We start from the raw sequence: 19,733 nt of genomic DNA on the forward strand, positions 1-19,733 counted from the left end.
ACTTTATTCACAGCAATTACTCACAGGCAAAACATTGGGAGCAACCCAGACTCCCACAGACAAGAGATACAAAACAAACAAGAGCTTCTCCAGCTTGTTTGAACGGTTGTGTCCTGCAAAAGGTCTCCTCCCAAAGTCTCTTCTTATATACTCTCTTGGGAGGAGTCAATCCACAACCACCTGGGCTTGATTATCTCCTATGAGTCTGTCTCCACAACTGCTGCCTCCGTTTCTCCGCCCTTCTTTGCCTGGCGTCAGAGACAAACTCCCTTTGATCTTCACCACTGCTCCAGTGCCTGATGTCAGGGACAAACTTCCTTTTATCTTCACCACTGCTCCATGCTTCAGGCGCCTCCTGGTGGCCAACCAGCCTCTCTGGTTCCTGCTTGGAGTCTGAACCCTGCCCAGGGTCCTCCACATCTTCCAGAGCCGACTCATAGGGTCACTCGCTATCGGAGTCCATTGGCAGCTCCAACGGCTCCTGCTGGGCCACAACAAACATGTAATTTACTTGAAAAGATTAATACATAGTTACAGGTAAGTCCTCTGTAGGTCTCAGAAATCCTTCACAACAGGTTGGGTCCAAAATGTCTGTCTGCCTTACGCAGAGTTTATTTGGCTTTTGTACAGTTTTAACAAGCAAAGCAGAAGCAGGGATGGCAACAGCATCTTATTGGTACATTCACCTTCTCAATCTCTTAAGACCATCCCAGCCAGAGTAGAGGCTTCACATATCTAAAGGTTCCTGGTACTACCTGGTTCTAATAAATAGTCGAGGTAATCGGTCACTGAGATCATGGCATTTTACTGCACATGTCTTTACGTAACCTTTCCGCTATTCCTACAGTCCTCAATTTAAAACAGTTCATTTAGTGACCACTCAAAGTTGCAACGGTCCTGCGGGAGCCAAGGTGGCGCAGTGGTTAAATGCAGCACTGCAGGCTACTTCAGCTGACTGCAGTTCTGCAGTTCGGCTGTTCAAATCTCACCGGCTCAAGGTTGACTCAGCCTTCCATCCTTCTGAGGTGGGTGAAATAAGGACCCAGACTGTGGGGGCGATATGCTGACTCTGTAAACCGCTTAGAGAGGGCTGAAAGCCCTATGAAGCGGTATATAAGTCTAACTGCTATTGCTATTGCTATATGATCCTGGGACACTGCAATCGTCATAAATGCGAGTCAGTTGCCAAGCGCCTGAATTTTGATCAGGCGACCCTGGGGACGCTGCAGTGGTCATGTGAAAAGCAGCCGTAAGTCACTTTTTTTCCAGTTTCGTTGTAACTCCGAATGTTCACTAAATGAATGGTTATTAAGCCAAGGACCACCTCTATTCGTGCAAAACCACGAACAAGGTATGTGTGGATTCCTTAGCTGTGATCTATGAACTGGGCCAAAGTGTATCCTGTCTTCTGTCTTCATCGTGAAACCTGTTCTTTTTTCTTTCTTGAAACAAACCCAGAACACTACTTTGACTCTGGGGAATGAAACCGTGGTGAGCGACAGTATGAAGGATAACCCTCACATGCGTTACTATGCTGGCATTTATGCACTCTCCATGGGAGTCATGCTGATTCTGAAGGCTGTCCGGGGCATTGCCTTTGTCAAGGTAGGCGCTTGTGTAAAGAGGAGAGAACGACACAGTCCCAGCCTGCATTAACAGAGGGATTAGAATCAAGATCACGTGAAGTGTTAGTACCGCTTTTTAATGCCTTGGTAAGGCCACACTTTTAAATACTGCGTCCAGTTTTGGTCTCCACAATGTCAAAAAGATGTTAAGACTCTATGATAAAGTGCGGAGAAGAGCAAAAAAAAGATGATTGGGGGACTGGAGGATAAGACACGAAGAACGGTTGCAAGAATTCGGTAAGTCTAGTGAAAAGAAGGGCTAGTGAAAAACATGACATGATAGCAGTCTTCCAATATCTAGAAAAGGTATCAACCTATATTCTCCAAAGCACTTGAAGGCAAAACAAGAAGCAACGGATGGAAACTAATCAAGGAGAGAAGCAACCTAGAACTAAGGAGAACTTTGCCAACAATTAATCAGTGAAACAGGTTGCCTCCAGAAGTTGGGTCTGCTCCAACCCTTAAGGTTTTTAAGAAGAGATTGGACAATCATTTGTCTGCAATGGTATAGCGTCTCCTTGAGCAGGGGATTGGAATAGAAGACCTCCAAGGTCCCTTCCAACTCTGCTATTCTATTAACAAAATAATTCTCACCTCTTGTTCCCCATCCTGTTATTCTGGACAATAGAATCTTTCCATGAAAGCAACTGCCTTCATTTCCTGATTTTTGCTTCCATAACTTGATGTCATCTCACAAATATGGTGGAAGAGATTTTTAGTGTAGTAATCCTTCCTGGGGTCTGCCGTGCCTTCTAGTCATTTGTGAACTTTCTTTTAAAACTCCTGGTTCAAACAGCCCTCTTCTATGGTCACTACAGGGGACGTTGCGGGCCTCATCCAGGCTGCATGATGAACTCTTCCGACGGATTCTTCGTAGTCCAATGAAGTTTTTTGACACCACACCTACGGGGCGGATTCTCAACAGGTTCTCCAAAGATATGGATGAAGGTAATAAGCTCTTGTTTAATAACCTTATGGTGCTAATGCAGGTAGTACATTCATTGAATGACTTCAAAGTTACAGCAGCATTGAAAAAAGTGACTTAATACTTACGACTGGTTTTCACACTTATGACCATCGTGGCATCCCCACAGTCAGGTAAATACATGCCGATGGTTGCAGGATGCATTCAGAAGGGAGCTTCTGGCAAGCAAAGTCAGTGGGGGAACCCAGATTCCCTTAATGGCTGCATGATTCATTTCAGTGATTAGTTTAACAGTGTCAAAAAAAAAAAGATCACAGAATGGAACTCATTTAAAATTTCTGAATTTACCTGTGCTGGCCTTACCTGTATTTCTCCTGGGCTGGGCTGGAGAGACCATAACAAGGTATTGTCCTCCCCCACCAGCCCAAGATCATGAACTTTTAACTGGGTGGAATTCTGATGTAATTTCCAGAATTGGGATTACACAGATGTGCTAAGATGTCTGATTTATTAAATTGGAACTTTTAAGGATCGATTTGCTTTGGACTCTGATTTAATTCTACATGATACTTGGAACGCTAACACATTGTGTATATATATAGGATATTCTTGTTATATTTTATCCCACTTTTACATACATATCTAGAGATGGGAAACGTATCTAATACTCCTTCCCCCCCCCCCCGCAACAACAACCCTGTGATGTGGGTTGAGCTGGGAGAGAGTGACTGGCTTTCATGTCTAACGTAGGAATAGTGATCAAGGCTTCCTAGTGATTGGTCCTAATCAGCTTTCTAGAAATGAAGGGAAAAAGCCAGGACAGAAAAACATAGACAAGTTAAGAATGGGAAAATATGGTATTAAGAATGTGTGATGGGTAGGAATTGGATATGTATTTGTATGATTAGTAATTATATAAAAGAAAGGATCAATGGACAGGTAATCCGACTGACTACATACACCTATGTAATGGATATCAAATGTAATTGTTGTAAGATCTAATCGCTATATGGAAACGTTTATGCCAGAAATGTTGCACCATGTCCAATGTTTTTAATGTTTATCTAATAAAAAACTTTTAAAAAAACAACAAAGCTACCTAACCAGCTTTCATGGCTAAGGTGAGACTAGAACTCACACTCTCCTGGTGATTGCCCCAAAGTCACCCAGTGGTATTCAGGTCTAGGTGAGACCTAGAATTCAAACTCTCTTGGTTTCTAGGCCAGCATCTTCACCGTTACACTTAACATCGCTCTCTCTATTGTTCACGTTGGTGAGAATTTTAGCCTATCCTAATCCGCTATGTCTGTCCTTCTCTTCCAGTGGATGTCCGCCTGCCTTTTCAAGCTGAAATGTTCATACAGAATGTCATCCTGGTGTTCTTCTGCGTGGGAGTGATCTCTGGTGTCTTCCCATGGTTCCTAATGGCAGTGGGGCCTCTCGTGGTTCTTTTCACCATTCTGCATGTTGTGTCTAGGTAAGAGCACCAATCGTTCCAGCTCCTTTTAAGACATTGCTAGCCTTGAGGCTCTTCCATAACTTGGTGTTGGGATGACTTCATTGGATGCCAGCTGCTTCCAAACCCAATTCGGCTGCCTAAAGTGGTGGCTCAGTGGCTAAGACGCTGAGCTTGTCGATCAGAAAGGTCGGCAGTTTGACAGTTCGAATCCCTAGCACCGCATAACCGAGTGAGCTCCCGTTACTTGTCCCAGCTTCTAGCAGTTCGAAAGCATGTAAAGATGCAAGTAGAAAAATAGGAACCACCTTTGGTGGGAAGGTAATAGCGTTCCGCGCGCTTTCGGCGTTGAGTCATGCCGGCCACATGACCACGGAGGCGTCTTTGGACAGTGCTGGCTCTTCGGCTTTGAAACAGAGATGAGCACCACCCCCTAGAACCCGGAACAACTAGCACATAGTATGTGCAAGGGGAACCTTTACCTTTTTAAAGCATCAAAGGCCTTGTTGTTCTCATAATTTTGTGAGACCTTTTACTTACAGTTGGCTGCAATTTTTGTTCGCAGAGTCTTCATTCGGGAATTGAAACGACTGGACAACATAACTCAGTCTCCATTTCTTTCTCACATCACTTCGAGCATTCAAGGTCTCTCTACCATCCATGCCTACAATAAAGGAGAAGAATTCCTATACAAGTTAGTGCTGTTTCTTCTCTGACATTGAGTCTGAGCTGCTGCAAGACAGACAAGCCAGGATTTTTAAAGGTTGGGTTTATTGCACAAGCCTCAGCGGCTGAGTTCACTCATGATGCGAGTTCACGGATCACACTGACCTAGAAATAGTAAGCGGCAATTTGGGTTTAACATTTCAGATGAATTGGTTCACATGCCGCAAATCTGAATTTGCTAGCAGTCACACGAATCAGGTTTTTGTGAAATTTCTTCTCCAATTCAAGTTAAAAATGAAATGCAGGTGGTCCTCGACTTACGACCACAGCAGAGGCCCAGAGTTCCATTGCTAAGCGAGGCAGTTGTTAAGTGAGTTTGATCCCATTTTACAACCTTCCTTGCTTGTTAAGTGAATCACTGCAGTTGTTAAGTGAGTGATGTGATTGTTGAGTTGACTCTGGCTTTCCCCAGTGACTTTGCTCGTCAGAAGGTCACAAAAGTGATCACGCAACCCCGAGACACTGCAACCGTCGTAAATACATGCCTGTTGCCAAGCGTCCGAATTTTGATCACGTGACCATGGGGGAATGCAACAATCAATTAAATGTGAAAAATGGCCGTAGGTCATTTTTTTTCCGGTGTTGTAGCTAGACAGTCAGTAAACGAACAGTTGTAAGTTGGAGATGATCTGTATTTTAATTGTAAATACTTTCTCTTTCTTATAGATACCAACAACTGCTGGATGATAACCAGGCTCCCATCTACTTGTTCAGCTGTGCGATGCGCTGGCTGGCTGTCAGGCTGGATATTGTCAGCATTGCCCTCATTACAATCACTGGCTTAATGATCGTCTTAATGCACGGCCAGATCCCGCCCGCCTACGCTGGGCTCGCCATCTCGTATGCCGTTCAGGTGAATAGCATTAGCGCTTAAGACTTATATACCGCTTCACGGTGCTTCACAGCCCTCTCTAAGCGGTTTTCAGCATCAGCCTCTCGCCCCCAACCACTCGGGTCCTCATTTGACCCACCTCGGGAGGATGGGAGGCTGAGTCAACCTTGAACATGTTGGGATTCGAACTGCCAAATTGCAGGCAGCCGGCAGTCAGCAGAGGTAGCCTGCAGCATTGTACAGTGCCACCGTGCCTCAATGCATCTCTTTCATGTCAAAGCAAAGTTGCATTTTGGAAGAACAGGGCAGCCAAAGTACATTGTTGAATTGATTTTATATTACAATAGTCCTTAACTTAAGACCAGTTGCTTAGCAACCGGTCAGAGTTATGATGGACCTACCTAGGGGGTAGGTCCTAGGGATTCAAAGTTCTGACCGTCGATACGCAAACGCACACCGGCAGTCTTGGACTGCACTGGGCACTTGGCAAACGGGCAGCATTTACAACCACGTGCAGTTTCTTGTGACCACGTTTTAACCACTGTTTGGCTGAAAACTGACAATTCCAGTTTCCAGTGAAAACAACCCATGGCAAACTATGGGTTCGCTTAATGACCATCACAAAAAGGGGTCATAAAAGAAAAAAACTATGTTGTCCTACTTTAACAACAACTTTATGGTTGTAAGTTGTAATCTTTACACGTTATAACGGGCAGGCTTGGTCTGCCCATTATGGTTATGGCATAAAGTGCTCATGGTCATAAAGTGAAGCCTACCTAAAGAGACTTAACCTGTCTGCTTGCTCGTATGACACTGAAGATATGTAGTGATAATACTGTGGAGTGAGCATCCCTTATTAAAGAGAAAGTGCCCTGTGGATAAGAAAAAAACTGGAGCTTACAAATGGAGGGATAAGGTGTGTGGAAAGGGGCGGTAAGCTGAATACAATTAACCAATGGTTTTTGCTGGTGCTTGTTTTTCTGCACGGAGGCAACTTAATGGAACTTGACCACGAACAAGGAATGGAAAGCCTTGAATTTTATGACACTCCTTTCCTTCCTATTGTGGTGTGGTTCATGAGAAAGCCTCTCTTAACCGCCCTCACTGGGATTAAGTTACTCCATAGAGCAGAAGCCGCCAACCTTTTGGACACTGGTTCCGTGGAGAGAGGTTTTTCCACGGGCCGGAAGGGGCGTGGTTTCGTATGCTGCCTGCGCCCTGCGGACGGGGCTTCGCTTGTTTGCACGGACCGGTTTCTGGTCTGTTGCGGCCCTGTACTGGTTCACAGCCTGGGGGTTGAGGGTCGGGGACCCCTGCCACAGAGAATCACTTTGAAGTTTTCACAGTTAATAAATTCGTTAATGTACTGCAGTGCTGCAAATAACACTGGTTTGTTTCCTTCTCAGTTAACAGGACTGTTCCAGTTTACCGTCAGGTTGGCTTCAGAGACGGAGGCCCGCTTTACATCTGTGGAAAGAATTGACCACTACATCAAGGTATTTAAACATTCTGTCCGTTGCCCAATATTTTCTCCAGTGTCCTGCCTCTAGAAAGATGCTCCCTATTCCTGCTGCTGAGCTCCGTTGGATTTCTGCAGTATATTCTTCAAACATTCCAATAATAGAATACTCCAGAAGTATACAAATTAAAGATAAAAAATCAAAAGCATAGTGAGTACCATCAACAATAATGGTGTAAAAATCTGAAATGTCCCTCAAATTCCTAAAAGAATTTACTCACTTGCAACCAGAAAAAACCCACCACAATCTTAACACTTTTTAAATGTTTTTGAGCAGTTTTTATTTATACAATATATATATTTTTTGTATTAATTTTTATTTTAAACATATAAGCACATCAACAGAAACAAACACATGACTTAAAAACAACATAGGAACAATAAGTTCCATTGTATATCATACAGCAGTTCCGAATCGGTTTCTTTGCAGTTAGTGTTTTCCCTTCTATACATTTCTATCTTGTGTTCATAATCTCCTTATTCGTTATCCATGTACAATTCTTTATTTATTTGTACTTAGCTACTTATGACCAAATATTATTTACCTATATTGTGCTTTATATTTTTACTGTCATTTATTCTCTTACATACAGTTATAGGTATACATTCACATATTCTTTTTCTTTGCCATTCCTATATTATTATTATTCCATTTAAAAGATTATAAGGTATAGTTTGGAGTGCTTTGTTTACCATTCTTCGCACCTACTATGACACCACCTTATTTTCTCTTTCTTTTCTTTTCTCCTCCCTTCCTTCTCTACTTCCTTCCTTCCTCCTCTCCTTCCCCTTCTTCCTTCCCTTACCTCTCCCCTACTTCTACCCTCTTAACACTCTTAATTCCACAATCTTAACACTTAATGCTAACATTTCACAGATGAGACAGTGATCAACAAGACGGATACCTTTTGTGGTACTTGATGTTGATTGTAAAAGACTTCTAACTTTAGCCTGTTAAAAAGATGGTGCCTGACTCAATAGTAGTAGCTGCGAGAGGGATCTTGGAGTCCAAGCGGACAATCATTTAAGTATGAGCCAGCAGTGTGTGGCAGCTGCCAAAAAGAATCTATGCAGTCCTAGGTTGCATTAATAGAGGGAGAGAATCAAGATCATGTGAAGTGTTAATACCACTTCATAAAGGCCACACTTGGAATCCTGCATCCAGTTTTGGTCACCACAATATAAAAAAGGATGTTGAAACTCTAGAAAGAGTGCAGAGAAAAGCAACAAAGGTGATTTGGAGGATAAAACACAGGAAGAACAGATGCAGGAATTAGATATGGCCAGTCTAGGGAAAAGAAGGATTAGGGGTGATATGATAGCAGTCTTCCCATAGGTGAGGGGCTGCCTCAAAGAAGAGGGGGCCAACTTATTCTCCAAAGCACTTGAACAGAACAATAAGAAGCAATGGGTGGAAACTAATCAAGGAGAAAAGCAACCTAGAACTAAGGAGAAATTTCCTAACAGTTAGAACAATTTATCAGTGGAACAGAAATTGCCTCCAGAATTTGTGGATGCTCCATTACTGGAGGTTTTTAAGAAGCGATTGTGCAACCTTTTGTCTGAAAGGAATATAGGGTTTCCCGCTGAGCGGGGAGTTGGACTAGAAGACCTCTAGAAGTCCTCTCACAACTCTGCCATTCTGTTAATCATTCCTAGAATGCTGTCTGTAGTTGACGCCTTTTCTCTTCTCTCTCTGTGATTCCAAGACTCTCTCCCTGGAGGCCCCTGCTCGCATCAAGAATAAGGCTCCCCTTCCGGACTGGCCCCACGAAGGAGAAATCCGCTTTGAAAATGCAGAAATGCGGTATCGCGAGAACCTTCCGCTTGTGCTCAAAAAAGTATGCTTCACCATCAAACCCAAGGAGAAGATTGGAATTGTGGGGAGAACCGGCTCAGGTAAGGCTGGGCTGCTCTAGCTGCTCCTGTTGAGAGGTTTTTAAAGCTCACCGGAACCACCTTGCAGGGATTAGAAGTAAAAAAAAAACCCCACCTATTTCCAAAGAGGAAACAATTTGCCACTGTATTTTCTGTGCCAAAATAGGTTTTAAGAAGATGGGGTTGGGAGTTAATTCACATTAGCAAGTGTCTGTTCAGGCAATGCACAAGTATTGCTTAAGATTCCTCATTGAAGCCTCTCCTAAAAGCATTCCTTGGTTTGGTAGTCTTGTTAATACAGCTGTCAGCGTTCCAAATATCATGCAGAATTAAATCAGAGTCCGAGGCAGAGCTATCCTTAAAAGTTCCAATTTAATAAGACAGACACGTTGGCAGAAAATGTGGAATCCCAAATCTAAAAGCTTCCTGGGATTCCACCCAGTTGAAAGTTCATGATCTTATCCCCACACCCATAAATCCATCACATGGTCCAATCTTCTTCTTCCACACTGGCATCTCCACCCAGCTGGTTCCGGTCAAGTGCAAAGGTGCGGAGACAAAAGATGACCTTGGGCTTCTAGAAAGGAATGACAACAACGCATTCCAAAATCCTACTCCTTTCTATTCCCCCCTCCCAATTACTACACTAATGAAACAGCGTAATGAAATAATAGAGTGTGTGGCAGGCCAAAGATCCTAAAAGGAATATAACTGCAGGCCTGACCACAGCAGCCTGATAGTACAGTTCCCAGTTAGGTAACCCAAAGCCTCCTCTATTTCTTATATCTTGCATCATTTCCAAACCAATTCTTGCTTTTTTCCCTTGCCGATTATATTTATGTATTATTTTATTGAGTTCCTCAAAATGTTATTTCCAGTTTTATCGGAATTGTTTGGAATAAATACAATAATCTTGGCAACACGTTAGTTTCTTTTTTGAAACAGCTGCTAAAGGGTGGCTAAAGATTAAATAGCAGGGTGGGGAACGGTCACCCTTTTATGACTTTGGACTTCAAGTCCCAGAATTCCTGAGCCAGTCATGCTCAGGAATTCTGGGAGTTGAAGTCCACAAGTCCTAAAAGGGCCATCGTTCTCCATCCATGGTGTATAGGCTAATCTTGCACGTCCCTCAACATGACGGCCAACTGTGAACTTCCTTGGTTTTTTTCCTCCCCCAGGAAAATCCTCTTTAGGAATGGCTCTTTTTCGCTTGGTGGAACTGTCAGGGGGCTGCATTAAAATCGATGGGGTGAAAATCAGTGACATTGGCTTGGCAGATCTTCGGAGCAAGCTTTCCATAATCCCCCAGGAGCCAGTCCTCTTCAGTGGCACTGTGAGGTTGGTATAACAGAAAAGAGAGAGGGAGAGAGAGAGAGAGAAAGAGGAAGAGAGAGATAGAAATGAAGAGGGAGGGAGGGAGGGAGGGAGGGAGAGGGGGGGGATTGGCTCATTAGTCATTATGAATATGAGGTTACCGGGATAAATAATTCTGAAACTGGCTTTACAGAATGTGCTTAAACCATAATTTGCTAGACCAGAATAGATTCACGTTATTGACCATTAGTTGTTCTTTACAACCTGTAGTGCCTGGGTTCATGCAACAGGTTGATAAGCGTGTTTTTCAACCTTGGCAACTTTTAAGGTGTGTGGACTTCAATTCCCAGAATTCCTTAGCCAACATGTGCTCATTGTGTGCAATTCCAGTCAATGTAACTTCATATATTCAACTAACCATTCTGCTCTTGCTTCTCCTTCCTTTTGCTCACTCCTTACAAGATAGGATTGCCCTTGAAGAGGGTTTAATTTCCATGGATTATATTTTGATGGGAATGGGTATTAATTTGCTATTCTATTTTGGCTTCTGTAGATCCAATTTGGATCCTTTCACACAGTACAGCGAAGAGCAAATCTGGGAGGCTTTGGAAAGGACTCACATGAAAGACTGTGTAAGTACAAGGATTGGTAGTTAAATTCCGTTCTGTTCCAGTACTCCACTGTTCCATAACTGCAAGATCTTGCCAGCTTTTCACAGAAAACTGCTGGGCTATTCAGGGAATACAGATAGTCCTTAACTTATGACAATTCATTTAGCAACTATTTGAAGTTACAAAGGAGCTGAAAAAAAGTGGCTTATGGCCGGTCCTTGTAGTTATGACTTTCACAGCATCCCCATGGCCATGTGATTGTGATCTGAGTGTTTGGCAATTGGCAGGTATTGACAACGGTTTCTGGGTCCCATGATCACAATCTGCAACCTTCCCAGCCTGTTTCTGACAGGCAAAATCAATTGAAGAAGTTGGACTTGCTTAACAACTGCATGATTTGCTTGATGATCACGGGAAAAAGATTGTAAAAGAGGCACGGCTCACTTAATGGCTGAATCACTTAGCCATGGGAGTTGCAAGTCCCGACTCTGGTCGTACTTTGAGGACTTTCTGTAATTTCCACAGATTGGAAGAGGAGGAGGAGGAGGGGACAGAAAGAAGAATCTGTTAATTAATTTATCTACCTACCTACCTACCCATCTATCTACTTATCTATCTATCTATCTATCTATCTATCTATCTATCTATCTATCTATCTATCTATCTATCTATCATCTACCTACCTACCTACCTACCTACCTACCTACCTTCCTTCCATCCATCCATCCATCCATCCATCCATCCATCCATCCATCCATCTATCTTTATTAATTTTTTATCTCTAACTCTACCATCCTATATGGTGACTCTGAGTGTCTATAAGGGGGCTTTATTGTTTTGATTCTCGTTGACTCAAGTTCAAGCCCACAAGTCATAAAAGAGCCATCGTTCCCCACCTCTGGTTTAGAACCACACATTTGACCTTGTTCTGTTGCTTCGTTCTCACTTAAGATTTCTCAGCTGCCCATGAAACTTGAATCCGAAGTGATGGAAAATGGGGAAAATTTCTCCGTCGGGGAGAGGCAGTTGCTTTGCATTGCCAGAGCCTTGTTGCGTCGTTGTAAGGTGAGTGATGAATTGGGTTAATTGGTTTAATTATTGCAATCATATTTGAAACAAAGAATCCAGGTCTTACTTGTATTCCAGGATGACCAAGATCGATGCAGCACAATTAAGTTTTCATTAGATAAATGAGAGGAACTCTGTTCCGTGATGCCTCCCTCCTCAGCCCCTTTGCATATTTTCTACATTTTAGGTCTTTCATTTTGTGTTCTGCTCTCTTTTAGTCATTGTGGAAGTCCAGGGAAAAGGTTGATGGCTACATTTTTAACAAAGTTCATGTTGTGTTCCACAGATCTTAATCCTGGATGAAGCGACGGCTGCCATGGACAACGAGACCGATATACTAATCCAAGAGACGATCAGAGAAGCCTTTGCGGACTGCACCAGGCTGACAATCGCTCATCGTCTGCATACGGTTCTGGCCTCTGACCGGATCATGGTACTGATGCAAGGACAGGTGAGCGAGCGGCGAACTTCCTTTTTCTTCTGCAAGTTACCATAGAAACCGGGAGCCACTCAACGGGTGGCAAAACTCTGCCCCTCACATGCAATTAGTTGCAAGATAATTTGGTTCAATTCATAGTCAGCAGTCTTCCTTTTAATGTAAACAAGGTCTTAGCCTGGATGTTTCTAAAATGATAAGTTTACCTAGAATCATTTGGTTGCCACGATATTAAAAAGAAGTTGAGACTCTGGAAAGAGTGCAGAGAAGACCAACAAAGATGATTAGGGGAGGCTAAAAATGTGAAAAACAGTCACAGGAATTGTGTATGTCTAGTTTGACCAAGAGAAGGACTAGGGGTGACATGATAGCAGTCTTCCAATATTTGAGGGGCTGCCACAAAGAAGAGGGTATGTGGGAACCTATTCTCCAAAGGGCCTGAAGGAAGAACAAGAAGCAGTGGATGGAAACTAATCAAGGAGAAATCCAACCTGGAAATAGGGAGAACAATTAATCATAGGAAAGGCTTGCCTGAGATGCCAGTGATGGAGCTGGAATATTTGATTTTAAGAAAAGATTGGACAGCCAGTTGACTGAAATGGTGCTTGAGCTGGGGTGGGGGTGGGGTTGGATTAGAAGACCTTCAAGGTCCCTTCCGACTCTGTAATCCTGTGACTCCAAATGAGTAATCGTTCTGTCAGGACATTTCTCCTTAGTTCTAGGTTGCTTCTTTCCTCGATTAGTTTCCATCCATTGCTTCTTGTCTTGCTTTGGAGAATAGTTTGACCCTTCCCTTCTCTTCTTGTGGAAGCCCCTTAGATAGGGGAAGATTGCCATCGCACCACTCCTAAAGGAACTCTAATCCTTTATCTAAAATAAAGGAATAGGAGACATTTGAGTCTGGTTTTTAACGGTAATGCTACAGGTAGTCCTAGGCTTATAACAGTTTATTTAGTGACTGTTACAACTGAAAAAAGTGACTTATGAACAATTTTCACATTTACGACCGTTGCAGCAGTGGTGGGATTCAAATAATTTAGCAACCAGTTCTCTGCCCTAATGACCCGCTGGGTAGGCGTGGCTTGGTGATCTTGTGACTGGGTGGGTGTGGCCAACTCAGTGTCACTCATGTCGATGGGCGCTTCACCTTAGCTGTTACAACGGAATAAGGTTGAACCGGAGAGGCAGTTTCTGTAAGCAGGGCAATAAAGATTAGGCTAGAAACAACACCAGAATGTTTCCTTCCTGCCTTTCTTAGCCCTGTAAAGTGGGGAAAAACACAAAATGAGATTCCTTCCAACAACGGGTTCTCCCAACTGCTTAGAAAGTTAACAACCGGTTCTCCCGAAGAGGCGCGAACCGGCTGAATCCCACCACTGCGTTGCAGCATCCCCCATGGGCACACAATCAAAATTCAGACGCTGGGCAAGGGACTCACATTTATGAAGGTTGTAAGGTTGATCATGTGATCGACTTTTGCAACCTTCTGACAAGCAAAGTCAACAGAAGAAGCCAGGTTTCACCACTGTGGCGAGAAAGGTTGTGGAGACGCTTTTAACAAATGTCTCACTTAATCGACATAAACTTCGGGCTCAATTGCGGCCGCCAGCCGAGGACTACCTGCATTTACTCCTGCGGTGTATTTGCATTTCATGCCCTTCCTCTTCCGTTCGTTTCAGGTGGTGGAATTCGACACTCCGGCTGCTCTTCTGTCCAATGACAATTCCCGCTTCTTCGCCATGTTTGCGGCTGTAGAAAACAAGGTTGCTGTAAAGGGCTAAAATTCAGGGCAAAGTCACTTTATTATGGAGTGTAATCCTCCTCTGCCTGTGGCAGGGATGTTCCTCCCTCCATTTTCATGTCTTTCAAGCAGGTTGTCTTTTCAACTTTTAATATATATTTTTTTTAGGATCGTGGGTCAGGATTGAGTTCTTTTTGTCGGGGGGTGGGTTGGGGGGGAAGCACTACAAGGAAGATTCTTCATAGTTTTTATTATGGTATTTATTTCGTATTCTTCTTACTAATTTTTTTGCTATTAAATGCACTCTACGAAGTGGCTCAGGGAGCCACGTTATAAATGTATCCAGAGGCCTATATTGAAGCTTTATACATGTAGCTATATCTATACAGAATTCTGTACATAGCCTATATTTACAGTGGAAATGTTAAGCTGTTTATTTTATATTAAAATGAGCGCTGTGGTTAATACCAGTGCATATTCTTTTCTATCCTATTTTTTTTCCCTCTGTACCGTTTTAGTGGGGTTGGGAGCCTGGCTTGGGGCTCTTTCCACTCACCCCTAAGTTCCGGGTGGAAATGAAAGTTTCGTGTAACTCCCCCTCCCTCTCCTATTTTCATCATTCCCATGTAAGGCATGTGGGACAAGACAGCAGTCAAGAAGACCCTTGACAATTGTTAAGACAGGAGCCACAGTTTCTCATGGTACTGTGACCTGGAGGGCTTTAACATTCCCCTCCCTTGGGGTGGTTTCGTTAGCAAATACTTAACTATAGCAGGAAGTGAAGGGCCCATCACAAAACTCAGGTAGCTTTGAACCCAGTGCATTCACCTGGGTGCACACAATGACACCGTCAGTCGGCTGGCTGTTATTTCATCCAACACGGTCAAGCCACTCCCATTTTGCTAAGCAAAAGAACCTCTCCAAAGCATATGCAGCAGGGATCTCCAAAGCGGGCAACTTTTCAGACTTGTGGACTTCGACTCCCAGAATTCCTCCGCCGGCCATATTGGCTGGGGAATTCTGGGAGTTAAAAGTCCGCAGATCTTTTCCCTTGACGTACAGCGTTATTCCCAAGCTGTCGCAGCTAAATCTTTTTTTAGACTGGACCCTGCTACTTCCTATGGCGTTTCTCTGCCGAGATGCAGACTTTTGAGATATTCACGTTTATTTCGGAAAAGTTCTCTAGACACTTTGGTACTTTTTAAAATCGTTATTCATTCACCCGACTGTATGTGCACAAAATTTTGCTCTTGCATAGTCATTAATGGAACTATTACATCCTCGGCATCTTGCAGCTTTTAGCAGGCACCTGATCAGGTTCTGACACTGGTGTAGGGAATTTCGTTTTCTAATTGTAAAGAGGCCTACCTCAGGTTGCTGGTCCTGTGTTGTACGTTACCATGGTTACTGTACACCATCTGTGTTGTATGGGACCGGTAGCCCAGACGGGCGTGGTCAGTCTCGTAATAGCTGTTTCGATCGGTCAGCACTGCATGTTTGTTGGTCTGTTTTTGTCCAGCTGGACATTTTATAGCCTTAGCATGTTTGCAAATTGTCTTGTCGAGACGGACATCTGCAAAACTGAATAAAAGTTATTTTGGTTTTTGTAAAGACGTGTGTGCCCTTTCATTTTACTGAGTTTTCTCCCGCGAAGCAGCTGGGATGAGCTGTGTACTGTTGCCATTTAATCAGCCATAATTTAGGGATACGGTTAAATTTAATAGCTTATGTTCTTTTATTTAGCACGTTATATTGCAGTTTCCTAAAGACGTTTCACGCTTATTGCTTTGCATGAAAACGGAACCTGGCCTTCGTGGTATGTTCAATAATCCATAGGGCTTTTAAAATGTATTACTTAATTGATTTTTAAAAAGAGATTTTAAAAAACACAAAAGAATAAAGTGCAAACATAAAATGGATACATTAGCAAAGAAAAGGGAAAAAAAACACAGATTTACTAAGTCCTTAGTTAAATGACACATAGTTTAAGATGGATGTTTAAATCTGTCTGAAATGTCACCACCATATAGTTACTCTATATGTAGTAAGAGCCGAGGTGGCATAGTGGTTAGGGTGCAGGCCACTTCAGCTGACTGTTATCTGCAGTTCGGCTGTTCTAATCTCACCGGCTCAAGGTTGACTCAGCCTTCCATCCTTCCGAGGTGGGTGAAATGAGGACCCAGACTATGGGGGCGATATGCTGACTCTGTAAACCGCTTAGAGAGGGCTGAAAGCCCTATGAAGCAGTATATAAGTCTAACTGCTATTGCTATTGCTACTCTTAATATTTTTTTCTATTGTTCAAGTAAAATCTTGCTTACATGCAGATTAAACCCAGCCTCCTGTAATCTGGGAAGTGATCCTCTCCTGCTTTCCTGCGATACCCGTCAAGACATTTGTATATTCTAAATTTGTGAAGTCTAAAAACCATACTTCCCTTTTTTGCATGCAACTCTTTATACTATATAGGTAGTCCTCAATTTAGGACCATCATTGAGCCTAGAATTAAGTCGTACTAGCCTTAGTAAGGCCACGCCTGGAATACTGCATCCAGTTTTGGTGACCAGACTACAAAAAAAGATGTTGAGATATTGAAAAAAGGGCAAGGAAAAAAAGGGGCAACTAAAATGATTAAAGGCCTGGAGACTAAGACATATGAAGAACGGTTGCAGGATTTGGGTTTGGCCAGTCTAGAGAAAAGGATGACTAGTGGGGGACATGAAAGAAGTCTTCCAGTATTTGACGGGACTGCCACAAGGAAGGGGTGTGTGTGTCAACCTATTCACTTGCAACCAGAAAAAAAGAACCACAATCTTAACACTTAATGCTAACATTTCACAGAGGAGACAATGATCAACAAGACGGATACCTTTTGTGGTACTTGATGTTTTGTATAAGATTGTACAAGACTTCTAACTTTAGCCTGTTAAAAAGGTGGTGCCTGACTCAATAGTAGTATCTGCGAGAAGGATCTTGGAGTCCAAGCGGACAATCATTTAAGTATGAGCCAGCAGTGTGTGGCAGCTGCCAAAAAGTGTCTATGCAATCCTTGGTTGCATTAATAGAGAGAATCAAGATCATGTGAAGTGTTAATACCACTTCATAAAGGCCACACTTGGAATCCTGCATCCAGTTTTGGTCACCACAATATAAAAAAGGATGTTGAGACTTTAGAAAGAGTGCAGAGAAAAGCAACAAAGGTGATTTGGAGGATAAAACACATGAAGACCAGATGCAGGAATTAGATATGGCCAATCTAGGGAAAAGAAGGACTGGGGGTGATATGGTAGCAGTCTTCCCATAGGTGAGGGGCTGCCTCAAAGAAGAGGGGGCCAACTTATTCTCCAAAGCACCTGAAGGCAGGACAAGAAGAAATGGGTGGAAACTAATCAAGGAGAGAAGCAGTCTGGAATTAAGGAGGAATTAAGGAGAGCCGAGATGGCGCAGTGGTTAGGGTGCAGTACTGCAGGCCACTTCAGCTGTTCTAATCCCACCAGCTCAAGGTTGACTCAGCCTTCCATCCTTCCTAGGTGAGTAAAATGAGGACCCAGACTGTGGGGGCGATATGCTGACTCTGTAAACCGCTTAGAGAGGGCTGAAAGCCCTATGAAGTGGTATATAAGTCTAACTGCTATTGCTATTGCTATTGCTACTTCAGAACAGTGGGAACAATTAAACAGTGGAAGGGAAGTTGCCTTCAGATGCTGTGGGTGCTTCATCAGTGCAGGTTTTTAAGAAGAGACTGGACAAGCCACTTGTCTGAAATGGTATAAGGCAGCGATGGTGAACCTTTTTTGGCTATCGTGCATGCATGATAGGTGCTCTCCCCCATTTTTTGCATGCTTTTTTCGCCCTCCCCAGGCTCCAGAGAAGCTCCTGAAGGCCTCCGGAGGTGGGGGGAGGCTCTTTTCGCTCTCCCCAGGCTACTATAAAGCCTCTGGAGTCTGGAGAGGGTGAGAAATGGCTTCAAAAAAAGGCTTAACTCAGCTGGCCAGTGTGCACATGCGCACTGGCCAGCTGACAGGGCAATGCCTCGTGTGCCCTGACAAATGGCTCTGTGTGCCACCTGTGGCATGCGTGCCATAGGTTTGCCATCCCGGGTATAGGATCTCCTGCTTCAGTTTCTATTTGTTTATTTAAATTACAATGGATTAGAAAATGTATAAAATGCATGGAGTTGTTCTGTCTGATTCTTCGCAACCCCATGGACCACAGCACTCCAGCCCCCCTCCTCCCAGCCCCACTGTCCTCCACTGTCTCTGAGTTTGCCCAAATTCATGTTCATTGCGTCGATGACCACCATCTGAAACATCTCACCCTCTCCGTCCCCTTCTTCTTCTGCCTTCCCTCTTTCCCAACATGAGGGTCTTTTCCATGGAGTCCTCTTCTCATTTGGTGGCCAAAATATTTGAGCTTCAGCATCTGTCTTTCCAAACAACGGTCTGATCACATGAATTGGATGCTACAATGGTCGTAAGTGTGAAAAGCAGTCATAAGTCACCTTTTTCAGTGCCGTTGCAAGTTCAAAGGTCACTAAACAAATGCTTGAAAGTTGGGAGAGATCTCTCTAGATTTCAATGCTTGGGGAACTCTGGGATTTGAAGTTCTCGAGGTTGAGAATTACTGCTTTGGGAGTCACTCCACCATTGTTCATGGCCCATCTTCAAAACTCTGGAAGTTTTTAAAGGAGAGAAGGCACAACCTGATTAACAGGATCTTCCGGGGGGGGGGGGATCGAGTGGTCCCGCAGAAGGTCAGCAGGGATCGACTGGTTTGCCAGAAGGAGTTGGAAGGCAACCGATTTAACAAGAGTTGGAAGGGACCTTGGAGGTCATCTAGTCCAACACCCTGCTCAATGCAGGAGACCTATACTGGGGATTCAAACCACAGAACTGTGGCCTTTCTGATCGACAACTCCAACGTCTTAGCCAGTGAGCCACCTTGCCAGGCCTGAGATAGTACAGGTAATCCTCAACTAACGACAAAAACTGAGCCCAAAATTGATGTTGCCGAGACATCAAAACCCCGTTTTACGACTTTTCTCAACACGTTTGTTAAGTGAATCATTGCAGCCATAGTGTAACACGGTTGTAAAGTGAATCTGGTTTCCCCGTTTCCCCCTAAGCAAACTGTTGTAAGTCGAGGACTACATGCACAAGGGTCTCCAGCCTGAGCAGGACTAGAAGAGGGGGTTGGAAGACCTTGCCCCACAATCAGGAGGTTGTGAGTTTGATCCTAGGTAGAGGCAGGTGTAGAGTCCCCTGCTTGGGCAGGGGGGTGGACTAGATGACCTCCAAGGCCCCTTCCAACTCTTGTTAAATCGGTTGCCTTCCAACTCCTTCTGGCAAACCAGTCGATCCCTGCTGAAAGAAAAGTCTCCTTCCCACCCTGCTCACCTTCTGCGGGACCACTCGATCCCCCCCCCGGGAGATCCTTCGGCCAGATCCAAGGAGGGGATCGATCCCTCCTGCCTCCCAAGCCCCATGCGCTCCCAAGCGCCGGGCCTTCCCTCTTGTCTCTGGGCGTCCTGAGGGCTGAACTCCGCCGCCGGGACCAATAAGGCCCCGGGCTCGGCCCAAGCTCGAGGCTGCCCGTCCAACGG

At 44.0% G+C, this 19,733-nt stretch overlaps 1 protein-coding gene across 2 annotated transcripts in view; it reads left to right on the top strand.

The window, feature by feature from the left end:
* ABCC5 (ATP binding cassette subfamily C member 5) overlaps positions 1-15,736 on the top strand; it is a 72,681-nt gene extending 56,945 nt beyond the window's left edge. For both annotated transcript variants that reach the window (XM_032225015.1, XM_032225016.1), the window contains exons 19-30: positions 1,459-1,605; positions 2,444-2,573; positions 3,874-4,027; positions 4,572-4,700; positions 5,399-5,585; positions 6,971-7,060; positions 8,793-8,982; positions 10,140-10,299; positions 10,829-10,907; positions 11,838-11,951; positions 12,241-12,405; positions 14,070-15,736. In XM_032225015.1, coding sequence (XP_032080906.1) covers positions 1,459-1,605; positions 2,444-2,573; positions 3,874-4,027; positions 4,572-4,700; positions 5,399-5,585; positions 6,971-7,060; positions 8,793-8,982; positions 10,140-10,299; positions 10,829-10,907; positions 11,838-11,951; positions 12,241-12,405; positions 14,070-14,171 — 1,647 coding nt within the window. In that variant the 3' untranslated portion in view covers positions 14,172-15,736. The remainder of the gene's footprint in view (positions 1-1,458; positions 1,606-2,443; positions 2,574-3,873; positions 4,028-4,571; positions 4,701-5,398; positions 5,586-6,970; positions 7,061-8,792; positions 8,983-10,139; positions 10,300-10,828; positions 10,908-11,837; positions 11,952-12,240; positions 12,406-14,069) is intronic.
* Positions 15,737-19,733: the final 3,997 nt, after the last annotated feature.

The sequence above is a fragment of the Thamnophis elegans genome, chromosome 10 (assembly GCF_009769535.1).
Source record: "Thamnophis elegans isolate rThaEle1 chromosome 10, rThaEle1.pri, whole genome shotgun sequence".
Classification (NCBI taxonomy): Eukaryota; Metazoa; Chordata; class Lepidosauria; order Squamata; family Colubridae; genus Thamnophis; species Thamnophis elegans.